The 21,533-nt window shown below is 63.5% G+C and overlaps 4 protein-coding genes across 5 annotated transcripts; all 4 read left to right on the top strand.

The window, feature by feature from the left end:
* Window positions 1–929: 929 nt before the first annotated feature.
* Window positions 930–5,959, top strand: KIF18B (kinesin family member 18B; the record flags this gene model as incomplete). Its single annotated transcript, XM_039700884.1, has 9 exons — window positions 930–952; window positions 1,611–2,005; window positions 3,061–3,215; window positions 3,660–3,764; window positions 3,991–4,101; window positions 4,687–4,872; window positions 4,953–5,129; window positions 5,483–5,601; window positions 5,836–5,959. Coding segments are annotated over exons 1-9 (1,395 nt in total), but the record flags the coding sequence as incomplete, so codon positions are not given.
* A 363-nt stretch (window positions 5,960–6,322) lies between these two features.
* On the top strand, window positions 6,323–8,109 carry LOC120498316 (cell surface glycoprotein 1-like). The gene is made up of 2 exons (XM_039700883.1): window positions 6,323–6,800; window positions 7,484–8,109. The coding sequence occupies exons 1-2, from the start codon at window positions 6,323–6,325 to the stop codon at window positions 8,107–8,109; spliced, it is 1,104 nt and encodes a 367-aa protein (XP_039556817.1).
* Window positions 8,110–9,004: 895 nt separating this feature from the next.
* FAM187A (family with sequence similarity 187 member A) lies at window positions 9,005–10,249 on the top strand. The gene has a single exon (XM_039700882.1). The coding sequence runs from the start codon at window positions 9,005–9,007 to the stop codon at window positions 10,247–10,249; it is 1,245 nt and encodes a 414-aa protein (XP_039556816.1).
* Window positions 10,250–14,116: 3,867 nt separating this feature from the next.
* Window positions 14,117–19,514, top strand: LOC120498326 (glial fibrillary acidic protein). Of its 2 annotated transcripts, none has more exons than XM_039700906.1 (9): window positions 14,117–14,807; window positions 15,262–15,322; window positions 15,673–15,756; window positions 15,833–15,994; window positions 16,243–16,368; window positions 16,565–16,785; window positions 16,909–16,952; window positions 17,562–17,647; window positions 18,059–19,514. In XM_039700906.1, the coding sequence occupies exons 1-9, from the start codon at window positions 14,386–14,388 to the stop codon at window positions 18,098–18,100; spliced, it is 1,248 nt and encodes a 415-aa protein (XP_039556840.1). In that variant the 5' UTR covers window positions 14,117–14,385; the 3' UTR covers window positions 18,101–19,514. The 2 variants fall into 2 exon arrangements, with proteins under 2 accessions (XP_039556840.1, XP_039556839.1); XM_039700905.1 differs by having other exon boundaries at window positions 15,673–15,768.
* Window positions 19,515–21,533: the final 2,019 nt, after the last annotated feature.

Genomic DNA, 21,533 nt, shown 5'->3' with positions numbered 1-21,533 from the left:
AGCCGGCTCTGCTGCTGCTGCTGGGTCATGAGAGACGGGCTGGTGGGGACCCTGCGGGGGACACACACCCCGGGGGTGGCTCCATCCCTCCCCTCCCTAATCCACAGCTGCACCCTCTGCCTGCAGCTTCCTTCACCCCCTTCAAAACCCAGCCCACGGTGCCACAGGACACCCTCATCCCCGAGCCGGGGGGCACAGCTGTGAGGGCTGGGGAGGAGCTGCAGCCAAAGGGCTGTGGGCAGCGTCCCCCTGTCCTGGGGAGGCTGGGCCGGTGACCAGGGTGTCCCTGCGAGGCACCGGGGCTCCGCAGTCCCTCACTGACACAGACAGTGGCTCAAGGCCACCCTCAGTGTGTTCACAAAGGTGACACGAAGCTGCGGTGCAGGTGACATCCAGGGGCACCTGGACAAGCTCGAGAAGTGGGACCAAGAGAACACGGTGAAGCTCAATAAAGCCAAGGGAAGGGGCTGCACGTGCCCAGGGACAGTCCCAGGCACCAGCACAGAGTGGGAGAAGAGCTGAGAGCTCCCTGCAGAGAACTGGGGGGTTCCGGTGGGGGAAAAGCTGCACCCGAGCCAACAGCGAGCGCTAAACACTCCTGGGCTGCAGCAGCAGGAGTGGCCAGAGGAGGGTGAGAGGGGAACGCTGCCCCTGCGGAGCTGTAACCAGATCTCCTCTCGGGGTCCGTCCAGCCCAAACCCCTCAGTGACGCGTGGGCCCCGGTAATGAATCCCCGGGGGCTCCGTTGTTCCCAGCACGGCTCCATGGCCACCAGCACAGCCACAACGTTCCAGGGCTGCCAGGCACCGGCGGAGCCCGGGTGACAACGGCCGGGCCGTCCCTGGCCCCGCTCCGCTCGCTGCTCCGCGCCCGGCGCAGGCGGAGGCCGCTCTCGGTGCCCGAGGCTGAGCCTCGAGCCTCGCACGGCGATGTCGGGGGACGCGCTGGCCGGGTCAGTTCCGGAGGGTGCGGAGGGCGGGACAGGGACACGGGGGACTGCAGGGGAGGGAGCCGGGCTGTGGGAGGGGACCTAAGGAGTGATGAGGGGGGCAAAAGGGTGATAAAGTACTGGAATGCTCTTCGCAGGGAGGAGGTAGAATCACCATCTCTGGATGTGTTCAAAAAAAGACTGGACTTGGTGCTATAGTCTGGTTGAGGTGTTAGGGCATAGGTGGGGCTCGATGATCTTAGAGGTCTCTTCCAACCTCATTATTCTGTGATTCTGTGATTCTGTCGTGAGAGGAGCTGTGGGGCCCAAAATGTGGGGAGGCTGGAAGTGGGATGTTGGGACCCTTGGGGAGGCTGTGTGAGGGGGCTGTGTCTCCAAGGGATTTAGGGTCTTTGGGGAGTCTGTGGGGGTCTGGGGGAGCAGTAGGAGCATGAAGGGGTTTCTAGGGCCAAAGAGACCTGAAGAGGGGCCAAGGTTTTGGGGGAGGCTGTGGGAGCCTGAAGAGGGTTCAGGCTCAGGGGGCTCCAAAGGGGCACCGGGCGGGATTGGCACAGGGAGGGGGTGGGCACAGACCCCGGGGAGGGGGGAAGGCTCTGAGACCTCGCCCAGCCTGGGGATCTCTGTCCCCCTGTGCACCCTCCAGCTGATCCTATCCCCCCAGAGCACAAGAGGACCCGGATCAGTGGATCGGGAGCGCTGTCCCCGAGCAGCCCGACGCCGCAGCCCCAGGTGCCTGTTGCGGGGCAGAGCCCCCGCCCCAGGAGGGCTCCGTGACCGTGGTGCTGCGTGTGAGGCCCCCCAACCCCCGGGAGCGAGCTGCAGCCGCCATCCTGCACGTCCTGAGCGAGCACGCGGTGCTGTTCAGCTCCGAGGAGCCCGGCGGCCCCGGAGGCACCGGAGGCACCACACCGCCCGGCCGCAGCCCCCGCCGCCGCCGCAGGAACCTCGAGTTCGAGTTCGACCGCGTTTTTGACGAGAGGGCCACGCAGGAGGAGGTGTTCCAGCACACCACGCTGCCTCTGCTGGACACCCTCCTCGCTGGCTACAACTGCTCCGGTAAGTCCTGGCACACAGCCCCGATCCGTGCAGGAGCTCCTGCCCCATCCCCTCCCAGGCTGGGTGGGCTCAGCGGAGCCCTGGATTTAATGTGGGAGCCCTCACGCGTCTCTGGGAATGGGGTGACACAGCAGCAACCCAAAACCACACAGCCTGAAGGGTGTTGGTTCCATATCGATGCACGGGTGACCCCGACGAAGGGGAGAGAAACCCAGCCCCCGCCGCCGCCGCAGGAACCTCGAGTTCGAGTTCGACCGCGTTTTTGACGAGAGGGCCACGCAGGAGGAGGTGTTCCAGCACACCACGCTGCCTCTGCTGGACACCCTCCTCGCTGGCTACAACTGCTCCGGTAAGTCCTGGCACACAGCCCCGATCCGTGCAGGAGCTCCTGCCCCATCCCCTCCCAGGCTGGGTGGGCTCAGCGGAGCCCTGGATTTAATTTGGGAGCCCTCACGTGTCTCTGGGAATGGGGTGACACAGCAGCAACCCACGACCACACAGCCTGAAGGGTGTTGGTTCCATATCGATGCACGGGTGACCCCCGACGAAGGGGAGAGAAAACGATGCATCTGACTCCACCATCAGAAGGCTAAATAATTACTTTATTATTCTATACTATGTACATTCTATCTAAAGGGCTGAAGGGCTGCCCCTGTCCCCAGGCCCAGCACTGAGTGCTGCCCTCGGGAGGAGGGCTGAGGCTCCAGATCAGTGTCCCACCCTGATGGGGAGGCTTCAGAGGAGGTGCTGGAAGATGGGGGTAAAAGAGACCAAGCAGAAATGCCTCGTGGGGAGAGGGTCAGAGGTGAGCTGAGCATGGGAGCAGTGCTCATCAGGGGACTCCTTCTGTCCCTGCTGCATTAGAGAGGCTGAAAACAGAGAGAAAAATTGCCCTGAGGAGCAGTGGGGAAGGTTATGAGTTTTACCTTCTGTCTTATCTGTGTGGGAAGCTCCTCTCCTCTCCTCTCCTCTCCTCTCCTCTCCTCTTTGGACCCTTCTGCTGCACCAGGTGAGTACTGATAGATCATTTCACCACTCTCCCCTTCTCCTTCCAGTGTTTGCCTACGGTGCTTCAGGGGTTGGGAAGACCCACACCATGATGGGCTCCAAGAGCACTCCTGGCATTGTGCACCTGGCCACGGTGGAGCTCTACAAGAGGCTCGAGGCCATGAAGGACAAGAGCTGGGAGGTCCTGGTCTCCTACCTGCAGGTTTGCTGTGGCCCTGCGTGTTCCCTCCTTCCTCGGGGTCCCCAGGGAAGAGATTTGGGGTTGATCCAGAGCCACACTCCGGGTTCCTGCAGTGTCCTCTGCTGTGCCTGGGCTTGGCAGGGCAGCCTGACCGGGAGCAGGGTCACCCACTGGGTGGAGAGAACTGTTGCTGCTGCTTCCTGCCAGCTGGAGCTGGGGGCTTTTCTCGCCCTTGCTGTGCTCCACAGAGCAGTGAGGGCTTCCTGGTGGAAGGGCTGGAGAGGAGCAGGGTTGTGGGAACGTCCCAGCAGAACTCTGGGACCTAGCTCTTCCTTGTGAACCCCATCAGCTGAGGTCCCAGAGGTGGGGTCAGGGGGAGCCCCTGGCTGTGCCAGATCCTGCAGGGGTACCCAGCTCTTCTCCTAGAGAATCAGACCTCAGCCTGACGTCGATTTCCTGCTCCAGGTGTACAAAGAGCGTGTCTACGACCTGCTGAAGCCCCAGGGTCCTCTGAACGTCTGGGAGCAGCCTGGGAAAGGAGCCGTGGCACAGGGCCTCTCCTTCCACCAGGTCTGGGCACAAGAAAGGCACAAGGGCTGGGACAGACTCATCTGCACCGGTGCTGAGAGCAGCTGGGAGGGCTGGGGAGGTCCCAGGTGCCTCCAGGCTCTGGCTGGCAGCAGAGGTGGCCCTGAGCTGCCGGGAGCCTCGGCCGCACTGCCCGGGGCTGCTCGGCCCCGCGGTGCCCGGCTGCCGTGCCCAGCTGCTGATGCAGCCCCTGCCCGCTCTCCCCCAGCCCACCTCTCCAGAGCAGCTCCTGGACATGTTGGCCAAAGGCAACAAGAACCGGGCACAGCGTGCCACCAAGGCCAACGCCGCCTCCTCCCGCTCCCACGCCATCTTCCAGGTGAGGGCTGCTGCCTCTGGGCTCGCCCCACTGCTGCTGCCAGCGGGGCTGGAAGCACACCTGCACACTGTGCCAGCACCAGCGTCCCCCTCAGGGCTGTCCCCTCGCCCTGAGCTGGGAACGTTGCTCCCCTGGGGCTCTGTTCGTGTGCTCTCTGCTGTCTGGGTGCAAAGCTGCCCGAGGGTTTCAGTCCCAGCCAGGCCCTTCCCCAATTCCAGGGCTGTCACGGCTGCCTGGGCACACGGAGGCTCTGGCTGTCACTTCAGCCCCTTGCTGCTGGCAGGGGAGCAGCCCAGGTGTCTGCATGCTTTTCCAGTCCCTCTGAGGACTGCCCAGCCATACTCTCTCTATCATCGAGTGTGGGAGCTGCTGATTGTTCCCATAGCTGTCCCTCCCTGCCAGACCCTTCCCTGGCTCTGCTCCTTGTGTCACCACCAGGTGTTTGGCTCATCGTCCCGTGCCAGGCTCCTCTCCTCCTCCTGCTCATCTCCCCAGAGGATTCCCTGGCTCGTGCCCTGAACGCACAGAGCCCTGTGCCCCAGAGCTCCCGTGTGGAGCCAGCCTCAGCCCCCTCTGTCCCCGCAGATCCAGGTGAAGCAGCGGGACCCCGGCGGGGACCTGCGGGTGGCCAAGCTCAGCTTCATCGACCTGGCGGGCTCGGAGCGAGCCTGGGAAACGCCGGGCCGGGGAGAGGGGCTGTGGGAGGGCACCAGCATCAACCGCTCGCTGCTGGCCTTCAAAAGCGTCGTCCGTGCTCTGGCCGGAGCCAAGGTGAGTCTGGCTCCCCGGGACGGCTCCGGGAGGGTTTCCCCAGGCCCGGAGCTGAGCGGAGCCTCGCTGTCCCGGGACAGGGCGGGCAGAGCCACGTGCCGTTCCGGGACAGCAAGCTGACGCTGCTGCTGAAGGACTCGCTGGTCGGCAGCTTCCGCAGCACCGTGATCGCGGCCGTGAGCCCCGCGGCGCCCGCCGGCCCCGACACCTACAGCACGCTGCGCTTCGCCAGCCGGGCCAGGCACATCCTGCTGCCGGTGAGCACCGGGAGGCTCTGCCGGGGCTCGGGAGCTGCCGGCTGCGCGGCAGGGTCGCGGTGGGTGCATCCGTGGGTGCCTCCGTGTCCCGTGGGAATCTCCCAGCCCGGGGGCGCGCTGCGGGCAGGAGCTGCCGACGGAGCTGAAGCAGCGTGTGCCTGCTCTGCTGCTAAAGCCGCTCAGCCCAGACCCCGCAGGGCTTTTGCCCATGGCAGCAGGTCTCTGGGCACAGATCGTGTCCCCTGCGGCCACCCGGGGGCTCTGGAGCCTGGGGGAGGCTGAGGAGCTGCCCTGCCCCAGCCCCGGAGATGGGTCCTGCTGCACCGTTGTGTTTAACCACTGCCTCACCCCAGTCCTCGCAGGACACAGGGACGTCTCCCTGCAGCTCCAGAACAGACTCCCTGCCCGATCTGCAGCTCCAGGCCAGGACACCAAGTCCCCTTCAGCAGGACCTGCAGGACCAGCAGCAGAAGTGAGTGTCCTTGTGTCCTCCCCGTGCCCCACTGCCTCCTTTCGGCCTGGGCAGACTGGGTTGCATGGATGTGGGACCAGGGCTGAGCTTGGAGATGCTGGCCTGTCCCTGGGTCCCTTGTCACCCACAGGTGCACACACACCTCACAGCTCAGGCTCTCCAGGAGGGGACTTACAGCTTGGGAATGTCCCACGTTCCAAGTTTGACACTCTTACCCTAAATCTCTACTCACAGCCTCTGCCCTGATGAAATTACTGTGAAGACAAAGGAAGTGGAGGAGCCCAAAGGGCTGAAGGAGTCCAGAGAGCTGGAGGAGCCCAGAGGGATGGAGGAGCCCAAGGGGCTGGAGGAGCCCAGAGGGCTGGAGGAGCCCAAGGGGCTGGAGGAGTCCACAGGGCTGGAGGAAGCCACAGGAATGGAGGAGTTCACAGGGCTGGAGGAGTTCATAGGCCTGGAGGAGTTTATAGGGCTGGAGGAATTCATAGGGCTGGAGGAGTCCACAGGGCTGGAGGAACCCACAGGGATGGAGGAGTTCATAGGGCTGGCAGAGTTCATAGGGCTGGAGGAGTCCACAGGGCTGGAGGAAGCCACAGGAATGGAGGAGTTCACAGGGCTGGAGGAGTTCACAGGGCTGGAGGAGTTCATAGGCCTGGAGGAGTTTATAGGGCTGGAGGAGCCCAAGGGGCTGGAGGAGTCCACAGGGCTGGAGGAAGCCACAGGAATGGAGGGGTTCACAGGGCTGGAGGAGTTCACAGGGCTGGAGGAGTTCATAGGCCTGGAGGAGTTTATAGGGCTGGAGGAATTCATAGGGCTGGAGGAGTCCACAGGGCTGGAGGAACCCACAGGGATGGAGGAGTTCATAGGGCTGGCAGAGTTCATAGGGCTGGAGGAGCCCAAAGGGATGGAGGAGCCCAAAAGGATGGAGGAATCCACAGGGATGGAGGAGTTCGTAGGGCTGGCAGAGTTCATAGGGTTGGAGGAGCCCAAAGGGCTGGAGGACTCCACAAGGCTGGAGGAGTTCATAGGGCTGGAGGAGCCCAAAGGGCTGGAGGAGTCCACAGGGACGGAGGAGTTCATAGGGCTGGCAGAGTTCATAGGGCTGGAGGAGCCCACAGGGCTGGAGGAAGCTGCACCTCCCCGTAGCCCCGCAGAGCCCAGCAAGGTTGCTCCAGCCCCAGGAAAGCAGCTGAGCTGTGCAGGTGAGGATTTGGGATGGGGACAGTGGGGATTGGCCTCTCTTCTGTGTCTCGATGGGGGCTGGAGGAGCCTGCGGTGGGACACAGCTCCTGGCCGCGGTGGGCACGGGGCAGAGAACGGGCGTGTCCCCCGGTGTCCCCAGGGGTCGTGCCCGGCGTGGCTCCGCCCTCGCTGTGCAGAGCGATCCGAGCTCGGCAGCACCTCGGGCAGGAGCCGGGAGCAGCCCTGGGCTCCGGGGGAGCTCAGCTCGTGTGTGCGAGGCAGCTCCCACGGGAGGGCTGTCCCTACCCCAGGAGCCCAAAGCAGCAGCTCTGAGCCGCGTTTCTCCCGTCTCGTTACTCCTCCCTGGTTCCCTTGCCTGAGCCAGCCGGGATGGAGCCTCAGCCGGCTCCGAGCAGGGCTGAGCTCTTCCTCCCCATCCTCCGTGCCAGGCGCGGTCCTGGCAGCGGAGCGGTGCTTCTGCAGACCCCGTCTGCCAGGACAGCGCAGGCACTGTCCGGGGCGCCGGCTGTGGGACCGGCCCGGCGCCTGTGCCCGCTCTTTTCCTCGGGGCTGGATGAGCTTTGATGGAACAGCGGCTGCAAAGGGCTGCTGCGGGGCTGGGGGGCAACGGGGTGCCCCGGGGGTTGGGGTGCTCCCGAGCTGCAGACACGGAGGTGACTCTGTTTCTTCTTTGCTCTTTTAGCCGAGGCTCCTGTCACCGTGCCAGATCCCCCTGTGCCCAGCACCGACCCGGAACGCTCCCAGGAGCTCTCTCCGTGCTCCAGTCCCAAGCCGATATCTCTCTGGCCGGTTAAGAGGATGCTCGACTCGAGCAGTGATTCCCAACCAGAAAATTCCCGCAGCTTCCGAACACGGAGGAAGCGCCAGCGGAGCTGCGGGAAGGCAGCAGAGACTCCCCGGGCAGCGCAGAGCCCCGGGCAGAGCTCCTCCGAGTCCCCGCAGCCGCGCTGTGCCAGCCGCCAGCCCTCCCGGCCGGGCACCCAAAGCCCTGGCACCCCTTCACCAGCGGCTGCACGGACCCGCAGCCCCCGGCCCGGGCCGGCTCCAGAGCCGCTTGCCCCCAGCGCCGAGCAGCAGCCAGAGCTCCGGGCAGCCCTCCCGCGCTCTCCCCCCCGCACCTCTCCCGGCGTCCCAGCCCCGAAGTGCCGCTCCCCCGTGCCCCGCTCCTCCGGCAGCCCCGGCAGCCTCCCCTCCTGCCCCGCGGTGCCCTTCTGGCCGTGGTTCCAGCTGCGCGCCCGCGTCTGCGCCCCCTCTGTTGGCTCCGTCCTGTACGTGTGTTTGCAGGTTATGGGTGGGTTTAGGAATTAAGGTACTGTGTTTTTAATAAATTGTTCTGTCCCAAATCCAAGGGCCAACACGTGGCTGTTCTCTCCTGCCTCCCCCTCGTGTGGGGAGCCTGGAAAAGGTTCTGGCTCTGGGGCTGGGCTCCATCCCCCTTCTCCATCATGCCAGGGCCTGTGGGTGCCTCTGCTGAGTGTCCCAGAGTGCAGGTGAGGGCTGTGGGGGCAATGGCCATGGCCATCCATGACAACAGCCCAGTCAGGCGAGCTGTCCCACTGTCATTGCAGGGGGATCATGGCCCTGCCACTGCACACTCACATTTCTAGTGTTTGTTTGTTCCCCATGCTGTGACTGTTCGTGTCCAGGCACTTCAGAGAGGGGATCAGGAAACCGTGTGGGGTGTGAGAGGTTCCACCACAGCCACACACAGCATTGATGGGGTTTGCCCCGTGATTCTCATCTCGGGCCAAGGAACATCAGGCTCCACGGGCTGGCCTGGTCTCCTCCCTAGAAGGAAACAATGGCACAAACATTTCCCCTTTGGAACCCAGCCCCCAGGCCTTTCTATTTAAAACCCCTCTCACCAGATTGGCCAGCCCATGGCTGAAGGTTCTCTTTGACCTAATCATTAAAGCACAACCCACTGCTCCAAAAGCCAATACCTTCCCAAAGGCACAGCCATGAAGATGTTGATCTGCACTAGAGATCCTCTCTAAGTTCCCACCCAACTCAAACCATGACGAGATGTTGGGGGTTCCACTGCTCCAGCACAGCTCCATTGTTGCCGGGCACGAGGGTGACAACGCTCTAGAGCTGCTTTCAGAGCGGGTGACAGAGGCTGGGCTGCTTCAGGGCAGGATGCTCCCAGCAGTTCCCTGCCTGGGCTGTGTGAGTTCTGCTGGGCCAGAGAGCACCGGGAGTGATGGGGACGAGGCTGCTGGGAGCCACCCTTCTCCTGTCCCTGGTGGATGCCCTGCAGGCCTTTGCCATTGAGAAGAAAGGGGATGTGTTCAAGAAGACGGCGTGTCCTGCCTTCCTGCTATTCGAGAGCGTCGCGTACTTGGCGGACATGACCTTCGAGCTGCCCTGCAAGTGCAAGCCCGAGGAGACCTCCTCTGTGGTCTGGTACTTCCAGAAGAACCTGCACAGCCACGAAACCACGGTGCTGACAGACTTCAACGGCACCGTGATTGTGGACTCCAGCCACATCCGCGTGGGCAGCGACCTCCTGAAGCGCTTCAGCATCCGCATGTTCAGCCTGATCGTGTTCCGAGCGCAGGGGAGGGACTCGGGCCATTACCTGTGCGGCACCAAGGAAGGGCTCTTCTTCTACGGCTACGACGTGGACGTGCAGCCCACCAGGCAGATCACGGTGGCTTTCCTGGATAAGGACCAGCACGTCCAGGAGGACTACACAGGGAAGGATTTCACCCTGTTCACCATGTTCTGGGACTGGACCAGCTGCGACCGCTGCGGCGTGCGGGGCGAGCAGCGGCGCATCGGGCTCTGCTACGTGCAGAGCGCCGAGCTGAAGCCCCGCTACCGCACAACCCTCCCCAACGTCACCTCCTGCGGCTCCAGGGCTGTGCCCGCACGCTTCGGGAGCCTCATCCACCTCCGGAACCCCGAGGTGGCCATCAGGAGCTGCCTGGCCTCCTGCTCGGAGAAGGAAGCCCCCGAGGAGGGCGTGCAGTCCATCTCCAACATCATTTACAAGCTGGGCAAGAGACCCGAGCTGCCCCACGTCCCCATCCAGTACCACAACCAGCTCCCCAAAACTGACCTGGTGATCTCGTGCCCGGGAGCGCGGCCGGAGCACGCCGTGGCCTGGGACAAGGGCTCCATGCGCCTCTACCGCTCCTACTACCTGCTGGGGGTCAGGAAGAACATGAGGCTCTTCATCGACCACGGGAACCACCTGCACATCCAGCGGGTGCACAGCAAGGACAAAGCCACCTACTTCTGCTGGAGGGAGGGCGAGCTGGTGGCCGGCTTCCAGCTCAGCATCATCTTCCAGCCCCGGCACCAGCGGAGCCCCAGAGACCCCGAGTCGATCTTCGTCATGAGGGCCGTGGGCATCAGCTTTGCCATCGTCATCGGCATCTTCTTCCTCGTCCACTTGTCCTGCTACATCTCTCAGGTGTTCAGGAAAGCGGCCAAGCCATAGCAGCTCCCCCACAGGACACTCGGACACCTTGGATCACCCTGGCACAGGAATTTCCAATGTGAGGACCATTTTTGTATATTTTAGTTTCAACTTTTTTTTCAGTGTTTTGTTTTCACTTTTTGAAGGGAAAGTTTTTTGTGTTGTTTTTCAAATAATCTGGCAATTTTCTTCAGAACAGTCTCTGCTTTTGAGGTGTTCCTAACTCATGGAACTCAGCACAGAATTGGGAGTCAATATTTGTGCCTGACAGAGTTATCTTACACATGCCCCAAAGGTGGTGGCATCTCTGCAGGGTTTCAGCAGGGAGCAGGATGTGCCCTCCAGGCTCATCTCCTTTGTTTGGGGATGTGACTTGAGGATTCCAGCACTCCCAAGAGGAATCCTGCTGTCCAGGAGGGCACTGTGGGTCCCAGCGATGCTCTGGCACTTGAACCGTGTTGATGATGGTGAGACAAACACCTGGTGAGGACATGAGAAGCACAGTCAGGGAGGGACAGAGCTGTGGAAAACAATCTGCATCTCCCACACTCAGGGATGGAGAAGGGTACAGCTGGTTGGGTCCTTGAAGGGCAACAAACCCGCCCAAAGCCCCAGTGAGGCAGGAGGGCTCACACACAGAAGCAGCTCCAGGCCTGACTCTCCCTGGGGACTTTGCCACCAAACTCAGCCCCCAGACAGAGCTGACAGTGTCCCCAGGGTGGCACCAGCCAGGGCTGTGTGTGCCAAGGCCAGGGCTGGTGCAGGACAGAGGAACACAGCCACCAGGACTCGCCTGGCAGCACTGCTCCATGCCTTCCCCTCTGAATCCCTAAAAATCTCCCAGTAGACCCCAAAGTGTTTCCCCCACTGCCCTTAATCCCCTCTCTCCCCCAGGATTAACCCCTGCAGGGCCAGAGGTGCTGGAAGCTGAGGGCTGCTCCTGTATCCTCTGCAGCCGTGGTTTGCTTGCTGGAAGGCAGAGCTGGCAGCAGCAAGGGCAGAATTCCAGCACAGCTCAGGGATTTGTGCAGGCAGGAATCCAGGAGCCACCAAGGAGCCCAGCTGGGAGCTGGCTGGAAAAGCATGCAGACACCTGGGCTGCTCCCCTGCCAGCAGCAAGGGGCTGAAGTGACAGCCAGAGCCTCCGTGTGCCCAGGCAGCCGTGACAGCCCTGGAATTGGGGAAGGGCCTGGCTGGGACTGAAACCCTCGGGCAGCTTTGCACCCAGACAGCAGAGAGCACACGAACAGAGCCCCAGGGGAGCAACGTTCCCAGCTCAGGGCGAGGGGACAGCCCTGAGGGGGACGCTGGTGCTGGCACAGTGTGCAGGTGTGCTTCCAGCCCCGCTGGCAGCAGCAGTGGGGCGAGCCCAGAGGCAGCAGCCCTCACCTGGAAGATGGCGTGGGAGCGGGAGGAGGCGGCGTTGGCCTTGGTGGCACGCTGTGCCCGGTTCTTGTTGCCTTTGGCCAACATGTCCAGGAGCTGCTCTGGAGAGGTGGGCTGGGGGAGAGCGGGCAGGGGCTGCATCAGCAGCTGGGCACGGCAGCCGGGCACCGCGGGGCCGAGCAGCCCCGGGCAGTGCGGCCGAGGCTCCCGGCAGCTCGGGGCCACCTCTGCTGCCAGCGCCTCCTTCCCTGCCCGGCCGATCTCGCCTTTGTCTCCTTGAGCCTGGAAGCTTCCAATTAAAACTGCCAGCCCGCTCCCAGTTCGTTTGTGTCATTAGGTGGGGAGGAGGAGGAAGAGGAGGGGGAGCCCAGCTCTGCCTCCCGCCCTGCCCGTGCTTTGATGGCGCCGCGTGGGAGCCGGGAGAGAATCGATCCCCGGGAGCAGCGGGTGCCCACGCAGGACCCCAAAGCTCCCCGGCCCCCGCTCTGTGCCCCCTCCACCCCTGAGCACCGGGGAGGGGCTGTCCTGCCAGCAGAGCTGTCACACAGCACGTGTCTCCAGGGATGCCACTGCTCTCTGGGGACACAAGAGTCGCTGGGGATGTGAAGGTGCCCCAAACCTGGAATTTTTGTGGGCACAACCCCTGGTGACACCAGCACAGGACAGCCAGGGGAGCACGGGGCTGGCTGGAGGCAAGGAGCTTCTGGGGTTAGAGAGGGAGGTGGGAGCTGTCCCAGTCCCACCAGTCTCACCAGTATGGTCCCTGCTGGCCCTGGGTCTCCCCAGTCTGCACCCACAGCCCTCCCCACTGGCCACTGTGGGTGGTGGCGGCCGTGGTCCAGGGAAGTGTCCCGTCCCACGGCAGCCAAGAGCCTTTCCCGGCCATCGGCTGCCATCTACTGCCAGCGGCGGGGCCAGCCCCTGTCCCTGTCCCCGTTCCCGTCCCTGTCCCTGTCCCTGTCCCTGTCCCTCCCCTGTCCCATTCCTGTCCCTGTCCCTGTCCCTGTCCCCATCCTTGTCCCTGTCCCTGTCCCTGACCCTGTTCCTGACCCTATCCCCATCCTTGTCCCTGTCCCTGTCCCCGTCCCTGTCCTTTCCTTGTCCCTGTCCCTTCTCTGTCCCTATCCCCATCCTTGTCCCTATCCCTGTTCCCGTCCCCATCCCTGTCCCTGTCCCTGTCCCTGTCCCTGTCCCCGTTCCCGTCCCTGTCCCTGTCCCTGCAGCACACTCCCAGGGACACTCCTGTCCCCCTGCTTCACCCCAGCTGCCCCTCGGGGCACCCACCCCGGTGCCACCACCTGCGGCTCATGTCCCCGTGTCCCCAGCACACGCCCATCCCCTGCCCGGGCTGTGCCCACGCTGGCCCCGTGCCCGGCCTGGATCGGCCCCCGCGCTTCCCGGCAGGGCCGTGCCCTGGCACACGGGCTCCTCGCGGCGGTGCCGCGGCTCTGGCTCCGCACAAAGCCCCTTTCAGCCGCAGCAGAAAGCCCCTGGCAGCCCCCGTGTGTGTCACCAGGGGCAAAAGGCCCCCAGACTCCGTGCATGTGTGCCAGTGCCACGGGCATGCACACTGAGCGCTGTGGGATCAAACCTTCCCACGGGGACCTGGGAACACTGGGGACAGGGACCGGGGCTCCAGGGCCACCAGCCAGCCCGTCCACAGCCCATTGGGATGGGGACTTCCCCGTGTCCCCAGCACACGCCCATCCCCTGCCCGGGCTGTGCCCACGCTGGCCCCGTGCCCGGCCTGGATCGGCCCCCGCGCTTCCCGGCAGGGCCGTGCCCTGGCACACGGGCTCCTGCCGGCTGTGCCGCGGCTCTGGCTCCGCACAAAGCCCCTTTCAGCCGCAGCAGAAAGCCCCTGGCAGCCCCCGTGTGTGTCACCAGGGGCAAAAGGCCCCCAGACTCCGTGCATGTGTGCCAGTGCCACGGGCATGCACACTGAGCCGTGTGGGATCAAACCTTCCCACGGGGACCCGGGAACACTGGGGACAGGGACCAGGGCTCCAGGGCCACCAGCCAACCCTTCCACTGCCCATTGGGATGGGGATTTAGAGGCTCCAGCCTCCTAATTAAGATCCCACCACCAACCCCACTAGCCCATGCAGCCAGATATCTAATTTCATAAAGACACCTACAATACCAGAAGCCCATGAAGATCTCTCCCTCTCCGTGGTGCCAAGCATTGCCATCACCCTCACAGGACTTGGGATGGGGAAGGCATGTGTGTGCCATGACCCTTCATCCTCCATCCTGCCAAGCAGTCCATGGGAATCCAGGGATGCGCAGCACAGGGAAGTGAGCTCATGCAGTCATGAGGTTTGCTGAGGTTTGCTCAGCCTGGAGAAGAGGAGACTGAGAGGAGACCTCACTGCAGCTACAACTTCCTCACAGAGGGAAGCGGAAGGGCAGGCACTGATCTCTTCTTTGCGGTGACCAGTGACAGGACCTGAGGAAGAGGCATGAAGCTGTGTCAGGGATTGAATATCAGGAAGAGTTTTTTGTGGGATCTTCATTAGCAGCACCCCCAGCGCCCCGTGGGTCGGCACCAGCTCCCACCCACGGGGTGCCGTGCCCAGCGCGGTGTCCCCCGTGTCCCCCCGGCGCCATCCCCAGCGCAGGAGCGGGGGCAGCGCTGGGCAGGGCACAGCCGCGGTGCCCGGGCTGGCTGCCAGGGCACGGCCGCCCCTGCGGGCACCACAGCCTGGCTCTGTGCCGCCCGGGGGCTCCATAAAACCCCGGGCCGGGCACACCGCGCCCGCCCGCCCGGCATGGAGAGCCGGAGCCTGCCCTCCCACGGCCGCCGCTTCGGCCCCTCCGCCCCGGGCCGGCTCCGGGCGCCCCGCAGCCCCCGGCCGAGCCCCGGGCCGGGCTCGGGCAGCGTGGATTTCTCGCTGGCCGCGGCGCTCAACTCGGAGTTCAGGGAGACGCGCAGCAGCGAGAGGGTGGAGATGATGGAGCTCAACGAGCGCCTCGCCGGCTTCATCGGGAAGGTGCGGCTGCTGGAGCGGCAGAACCGGGCGCTGCTGCTGGAGCTGGGCCGGCAGCGGCAGCGGGAGCCCTCCCGTGCCGACGGCTACCGGGAGGAGCTGCGGGAGCTGCGGCGCCGCGGGGAGCACCTGGCCACCGCCACGGCCCGCCTGCAGATGGAGAGGGACAACCTGGCCCAGCAGCTCGGCAGCCTCCAGCAGAAGTGAGGCACTGAACAGCTCGGGGCGGCCCCGGGGACCAGGGTGGCCCACCTGGGATGGGTGTCAGGCGACTACCAGGACCAGGGTGGCCCACTGGAACCAAAGTGGCAGCAGGGACGGGGATGGACACCAGGATGGGGATCAGGATCTTCCTGGTGATGGAAACCATGGTGGTGACAAGGACAGAACGGAGCCCAAGTGTTCCCAGGGGTCAGAGTGACTCCTGAGACAAGAGCAGGGTAGCCCTGGGGACCAGGGACCGGTGTGCACCAGGATTGTGATGGGATAGGGGTGACCCCTGGGAACAGTGTGGGGGTGTGTGGGCTGGGCACAAGAGCTGACCTGGGTTTGGGGGTGCTGGTGCTGTGGGGCTGTGTCAGCCCAGGGGGTCTGTCTGTGGGCTGAGAGTGACCAGCCATGGTGCTGGATGTGTCACTGTGCCCTGCTCTGGCACAGGCTGCAGGACGAGGTCACCCTGAGGCTGGAGGCCGAGAGCAACCTGGCTGCCTACAGACAGGTGAGGGCAGATCCCAGCTTGGCCTCCCTTGGGAATGGGCAGGGATGGGGCAGGGATGGACAGGGAGGTAGCAGGGACAGGGAGGGATGGGCAGGAGCAGGAACTGAGGGACTGCTGTGTGTTACAATGGGCAGGTAGGGAGCAGGAATGGAGCAGGGATGAGTGGGAAGCGCAGGGATGGACAGATATGGAACATGGATGGGCAGGAATGGCAGGAGCAGGCAGTGAGGGACTGGGACTGGGCAGAGAGAGGCAGGGCTGGGTGGGAGTGGGAGGGAATAGACATGAGCAGGCAGCTCAGGACCCGGGCGGCAGCTGAGACAGCCCCTCCTGTCCCCCCATGGTGACAGGACGTGGACAATGCTGCCTTGGCTCGCCTGGCCCTGGAGCGGCGCGTGGGGACCCTGCAGGACGAGATCGCCTTCCTCCACAAGGTCCACCAGGAGGTAACCCCGCTCTGGGGCTGGGGCTGGGGCTCCGGGGGCTGCCCTGACCCCGCTGTCCCCCCAGGAGCTGCGGGAGCTGCGGGAGCAGCTGGCCCAGCAGCGGGTGCACGTGGAGGTGGACGCGCGCAAGGCGGAGCTGTCGGCCGCGCTGCGCCACATCCGCAGCCAGTACGAGGCCACGGCCGCCAGCACCGCCCAGGACACCGAGCAGTGGTACAAGTCCAAGGTGCAGTGGGAGCTGCTTGCCCCAGGATGGATGGCCTGGCTGTCCCCTCCCGGGGTGTCACCATCTCGGGGCCGGGGTTGGCGTGCGGGGTTTGGGATCTCTGCTGTCCCCGCTAGGCCAGGGATGTTTCTCCTTGCCACGAGCTCTGGGGCCTTGTCCCTGCTGTGGAGCAGAGCAGGGCTGTGTTCCCACACCAGAACACATCCCTGCCCCGTGCTCCCCTGCCATGGCCTCGTCCCCTGTCCCAGTTTGCAGACCTGACGGACGCGGCTGCCCGGCACGCTGAGGCGCTCAGGGCGGCCAAGCAGGAGGCCAGCGAGTACCGGCGCCAGCTCCAGGCCCTCACCTGCGACCTGGAGGCTCTGAGGGGCTCGGTAGGTGACAGCTGTGGGGTGCAAGAGCAGGGACACGGCCTCGGGGAGCTGCCAGCCCCGGGGGTTCCCTGGCAGGACCAGCACCCACAGCCAGGGGAACGGCTGGTCCCCGAGGGTGGGAGATGGATGGACAATGGGGAGAGCCCCAGCTGCTGGGAGAAGGTGGCCATGGGGCTTCACAGCCCCTTGGCCCCAGAACGGGTCCCTGGAGAGGCAGCTGCGGGAGCTGGAGGAGCGCTACGCCCTGGAGACGGCCGGCTACCAGGACACGGTGGGGAGGCTGGAGGAGAACAGCCAGAGCCTCAAGCAGGAGATGGCCCAGCACCTGCAGGACTACCAGGACCTGCTCAACGTCAAGCTGGCCCTCGACATTGAGATCGCCACGTACCGCAAGCTGCTGGAGGGAGAGGAGAGCAGGTGAGAGCTCCATCCTGCCCTCACCCCACCCAGCCATGCCCCAGCCCAGCCCAGCTCCTCGTGGTCCCTCTGGGGTGTCCAGCAGGACCTCGTGCTCTTCCCAATGCTGCCATTGCCCTGCAGGATCACCATCCCTGTGCAGAGCTTCTCCAAGCTGCAGATCCGAGGTGAGGCTGTGCCCCACGCAGGGAGGGGCAGCGGGATGGGGGCACAAACAGGGGAGGCTTCCAGGGGCTCTGTGGCACCTTGGCCATCCCTGCCCCAGTCAGAGGGATCAGGAGGTTTTTCTCTGAGTCCCAGGGAACCTCCTGGGCGGGGGGAGGAGGTGCCATGGCCGTATCCCCAAGGCTGAACGTGTCCCCAAGGCTGACGATGTCCCCAGCACTGATCACATCATCATGTCCTCAATGACAACCACATCCCTAAGGACAACTGTTCCTCGGTGACAAGTGTGTCCCCAAGGACAAGCCTGTCCCCAAGCTCAATCACATCCCAAAGCCACCCATGTCCTCATGGTCCACAACATCTCCAAGGCCAGAAATGTCCCCAGCTGTCCCCGCAGCCCAACAGTGTCCTCAGGACACATCAGATCCCACGGCCTGCCACATCCCCAGTGCCAGCCCTGTCCCTGAGGCTGGTGGTGTCTCCATGCTGTCTCTCATGGTTCAGGAGTTTCCAGCCCAATCCATTTTCTTTGGGCTTCTCCTCTGGAGTGTGGCTGGGAGGGCCATACCCCGGGCAGGGTGTCACTGCCTTGTCCTGCCCATGTCCCCCAGAGACCAGCCTGGACACCAAATCTGTGTCAGAAGCTCACGTGAAGAGGAGCATCGTGGTCAAAACTGTGGAGACCCGAGATGGAGAGGTGGGAAATGCTCATTTGTGTCACCCCGCTCCATCCCCACCTCCCCACAGGGTCCCCAAGGGACTTGCACATGGGGCCACCATCCCCAAGGCCACAGGCAGCCCAGGCAGGGAGCCAGTGATCCCTGAGGGTGTGGCACGAGCTGACCGGGTCATGGTGGAGCTGTGGCTGGCAGCTGATAGAGAAAGCTGTCCTGTCCCTGTCCCTGTTCCTCTCCCTGTCCTGTCCCTGTCCCTGTCCTGTCCTATCCCTGTCCCTGTCCCTGTCCTGTCCCTGTCCCTGTCCCTGTCCCCGTCCCCGTCCCTGTCCTGTCCTGTCCCTGTCCCCGTCCCCACCGCGTTCAGAGCCCGGGCAGGCTCAGCCGGTGGCAGAACCGATTTGGCGCTCACGATCCCTCTCCTCCACCTGCAGGTGCTGAAGGAGCCCAAGCAGGAGCCCGAGGAGGTGCCCTAGGGCGGGGCAGCCGCGGCCCGCAGGTGCCAGGGGAGCCCCGGGGGCGCTTGGGGGCACCTCCCCGCCGTGCCCCCCTGGCCTCTCCGGTGCCCAGGCCCCGGGCGCCCCTTTAGGGGGCAGAGCTCCGGTCGGACCGGGCAGCACCCGCGGGGGTCCGGAGGGCCGGGATGCTCTCAGGTCTGGGGGCCCTTCCTGCCTCACCCTGGTCTCCAGGGAGAGACTCTGTCCTGTTTCACCTCCGTGCACCCTCAGACAACACGATGGTGCCAGGAGCAGCTCCCTGCGTCCACTCCCTGGCCTGGGAGGCCTCCTGCACCTCCCCAGGGCACCCGGGCCCTGAGAGCCGCGGCTGGGGGGATGCAGGGCCGAGGTCCCGGCTGGACAGGGACATTTCCCTGTCACCAAGCACTGGGTGAGCTCAGCTGGAGGCAGGGCAGGGCCGAGGAGGGAGAGGCAGGGGTGGAGAAGGGGGATGATGGAGAGGCAGGGGCAGGAGGAAGAGGAGGGTGGAGAAGCAGGATGCTCGTGGGATGGTGGCAAGGGGTGACAAAAAGGGCATCAGGAGGGGATCCTGAGGGGGCTCAGGTGTCTGGGGTGGGTTGTGGGGTTACACAGTGGCCTCAAGGGCTTCTCCTGGCACAGAGCCATGGGGCTGTCCTGATCCCACTGGGTGACTGCCACCAAGGTGTCCCCAACACAGGAAAAACAGGGAAAACCAGACCTGAGGGGTGACCCACGGCCCTGAGGCAGGGGAATCTCAGGCAGGTGAAAATGGAGAGGAGAGGGGTGCAGAGGAGGAGGAAGAGGAGGAAGGTGTCAGGGCACCTGTGAGGGCCTCACAGCCCAAGGTGCCACCTGCAGCCGAGGAGTGACGGGGGAGCCTCGTCACTTGGGGGTCACTCTGGGAGCCAGGGACTCTGGGGCTGCCCCAGCCACTGTCCCTGCCCCACACAGCTGAGCCCACCCTGCCCGGGCATTCAGGAAGGGACTGGAGGAAACCCCTTGTCCCTGGGCTGCACGGGGCCCTGTCCCCCACCTGCCCTGGCCCCCGGGGCCATTGCCCAGCCCGGTGCTCCCCACAGCCCCAGCCCCAGCCTGGCTGCGGGCACTGACCTGCCAGGACCTGCCCGGTGCCCTGACACGGAACAGCAGCACCTCCCGTGCCCCGAGAGCCTTTGGGATGAGCAGGGCTGCCCTCGGGTGCTGTCCCCTCTGTCCCCTCTGTCCCCTCTGTCCGGGGCCGAGCAGCTCCGCTCTGAGCCCAGACCCACAACAGGGCAGGAGGTGCTGTGGGAGAGCTGGGTGGTGCCCGGGCAGGAATGCAGGGGATGGGACACCAGGAGCAGCCTCCCTGCTGCCGAATTAATGCACTAACGCTGCTGCAGGATGAGAATAAAGCTAACGAACACACTGAGCTTCCATGGCTGTGCCTCTCTGCAGCCAGCACTGCCGGGCTTTGGGATTATCTGGGGTGGTGGGGACCCCCGGGAGCCCAAACCAATCCTAATGATGCAGGAGAAGGTGCTCAGGGCTGAGCCCCAGGCATGGATACACTCCGGGGGCCAGCAGCCACAAGGGACTGAGCAGGGGAGGGATCACACAGTGGGGTGGGAGAGATCCCCTTCCCTGATGGGAACCAGGGATCTCCTGGGGGTTCTTCACCCTCAGACCCAGCTCCTTGCCCACACAATGCCAGGCTGCAGCTTTGGGGCTGGGGGTGGACTGGCTGCAGCTCCTGGGGCTGGGGGTGGATTGGGGATCCTGCACATCATCAAATGTTCAAGGGCCAGAGCAGCACTGGGACCCTCCGTGCCCTCCTGGACACAGGGACAGAGGGACAGAGGGACAGAGGGATTTCTGCTGAACTCCTGGCACATCTGCTGGCACATCCTGCTCCATGCTGAGGATTAAGTGTCCCCCAAAACCCTGCAGAGCTGTCACAGCCTTTGGAGGATGTTTGAGGTGACTTTGTCAGGCACAAACATTGACTCTCAACTGTGGGGAGTTGGGTGAGTTAAAAGCACCCCAAAAGCAGCCATTCCTGAAAAAAAAAAAAAAACAAAAAACCACCAAATCAGCTTGAAAAATATTTTTCCCTTCACAAGTTAAAAAAAACCACCAACAACAAAAATTAAAAGGTATGGGTTTGCTCCAGCTGAGGAGCTCAAAAGGGACCCTGAAGGGTTTGGGACACACAGTTCTCAACATGGAAAACAAGGCAAACAAGGGTGAGAAAAGCAAGGATTAATTGGATTAAAATAGTTTGGTGGATGTTTTTAGCAGCCTCTTAGAAAAACAGCTGTAATAAATCACTGGTGCAGATCAAGAACTCTACAGTTTGGCCAGAACATCTTGCACCAGCTCCAAGTTTTCTTTTGAAAAGGACTTTATTGAGCTTTAACCCCCACTGCCAACCATGGCAGAGCCAGGAACAAATCCTGGCAGTGTGAAATCCCACCTGGAGCAAACCCTGGCCCTGTCAAATCCTGCCTGTCCCTACTGAGCTGTGCCCAAACAGGGACTTTCCCACATCAGTCCTTGCTGTCCCACTGCCCTGAGGGGAGGGAGAGCAGGAGTTTGGCAGTGTTTGACTGTTGATGGCCAGACCTGGGGAATTTCCATTGGGAGAACGGCCCAGGGTGTCCAAGTGCCCCTGGGGATGATGTCCCAGCCTGGATAGGCTCTTGAATGCCTGCCAGCAGCAGCCCAAGTGGGCAAGGATGATGATGATGATGATGATGATGATGATGATGATGATGATGCCCATGTTTGTTCCCTGTGGATCCTGTCTGGAAGCCCAGATGGGCAAGGATGATGATGATGATGATGATGCTCATATTTCCTCCCCACTCAGGGCACTCAGACCCTGACTGAGTGCCCACACAGGCAAGGATGATGAGGATGATGATGATGATGCTCATGTTTCCTCCCTGTGAGCCCTGCCTGGATGCCCAGGTGGGTGAGGATGAAGATGATGATGAAGCTCATGTTTCCTGGACCCCACCTGCCCCCTCAGCTCAGCTCTCAGCAGCTCAGCTCACACTGTGACCTGGCTGACCTGGAAAGGGCCCCAGTGGGTCTCACAGCCCCATCCTGTCACCATTCCCACAATCTCTGCTCCACTGCGTTTCTCCTGAGCCTTCCCACCAGTCCCCAGGGATTTTGCCTTTCCCACGAGCTGGGCATGCAGCAGGCTGCTCCCAGCCCTGCCCTCCTCACCCTGAGCCTTGGCACCACTCAAGCAGCGTGCCTGCTCCCACCAGAGCTGTGACTCTTGTGCTGGGGCTGTTCTGGCACCAGAATCCTCCATCCTGATCTTGGGCAGCTCCAGGACCTTCTTTTGCTGAGGTCTCCAGTGCTCAGCTGTTGTCAGGTGTGCAAAGGCAGGAGGAAAAGCACCACAGCAGCGTGCAGGGACACATGTGTCCCCTCA

This window comes from Passer montanus, unplaced genomic scaffold, assembly GCF_014805655.1.
Source record: "Passer montanus isolate IOZ18808 unplaced genomic scaffold, ASM1480565v1 scaffold145, whole genome shotgun sequence".
In the NCBI taxonomy this organism is placed as follows: domain Eukaryota; kingdom Metazoa; phylum Chordata; class Aves; order Passeriformes; family Passeridae; genus Passer; species Passer montanus.
The sequence above is the reverse complement of the archived record's forward strand: the minus strand, read 5'-3'. Positions and strand labels throughout refer to the sequence as shown.

Excerpts from the sequence above, each read along its gene's own strand:
- LOC120498316 (XM_039700883.1), top strand. The coding sequence starts at position 6,323 with ATGGAGGGGTTCACAGGGCTGGAGGAGTTCACAGGGCTGGAGGAGTTC. Across the intron at positions 6,801-7,483 it reads AAAGCAGCTGAGCTGTGCAG|CCGAGGCTCCTGTCACCGTG; the intron begins GTGAGGATTTGG and ends TTGCTCTTTTAG.
- FAM187A (XM_039700882.1), top strand. The coding sequence starts at position 9,005 with ATGGGGACGAGGCTGCTGGGAGCCACCCTTCTCCTGTCCCTGGTGGAT.
- LOC120498326 (XM_039700905.1), top strand. The coding sequence starts at position 14,386 with ATGGAGAGCCGGAGCCTGCCCTCCCACGGCCGCCGCTTCGGCCCCTCC. Across the intron at positions 14,808-15,261 it reads CTCGGCAGCCTCCAGCAGAA|GCTGCAGGACGAGGTCACCC; the intron begins GTGAGGCACTGA and ends GCTCTGGCACAG. Across the intron at positions 16,953-17,561 it reads CTCCAAGCTGCAGATCCGAG|AGACCAGCCTGGACACCAAA; the intron begins GTGAGGCTGTGC and ends CATGTCCCCCAG.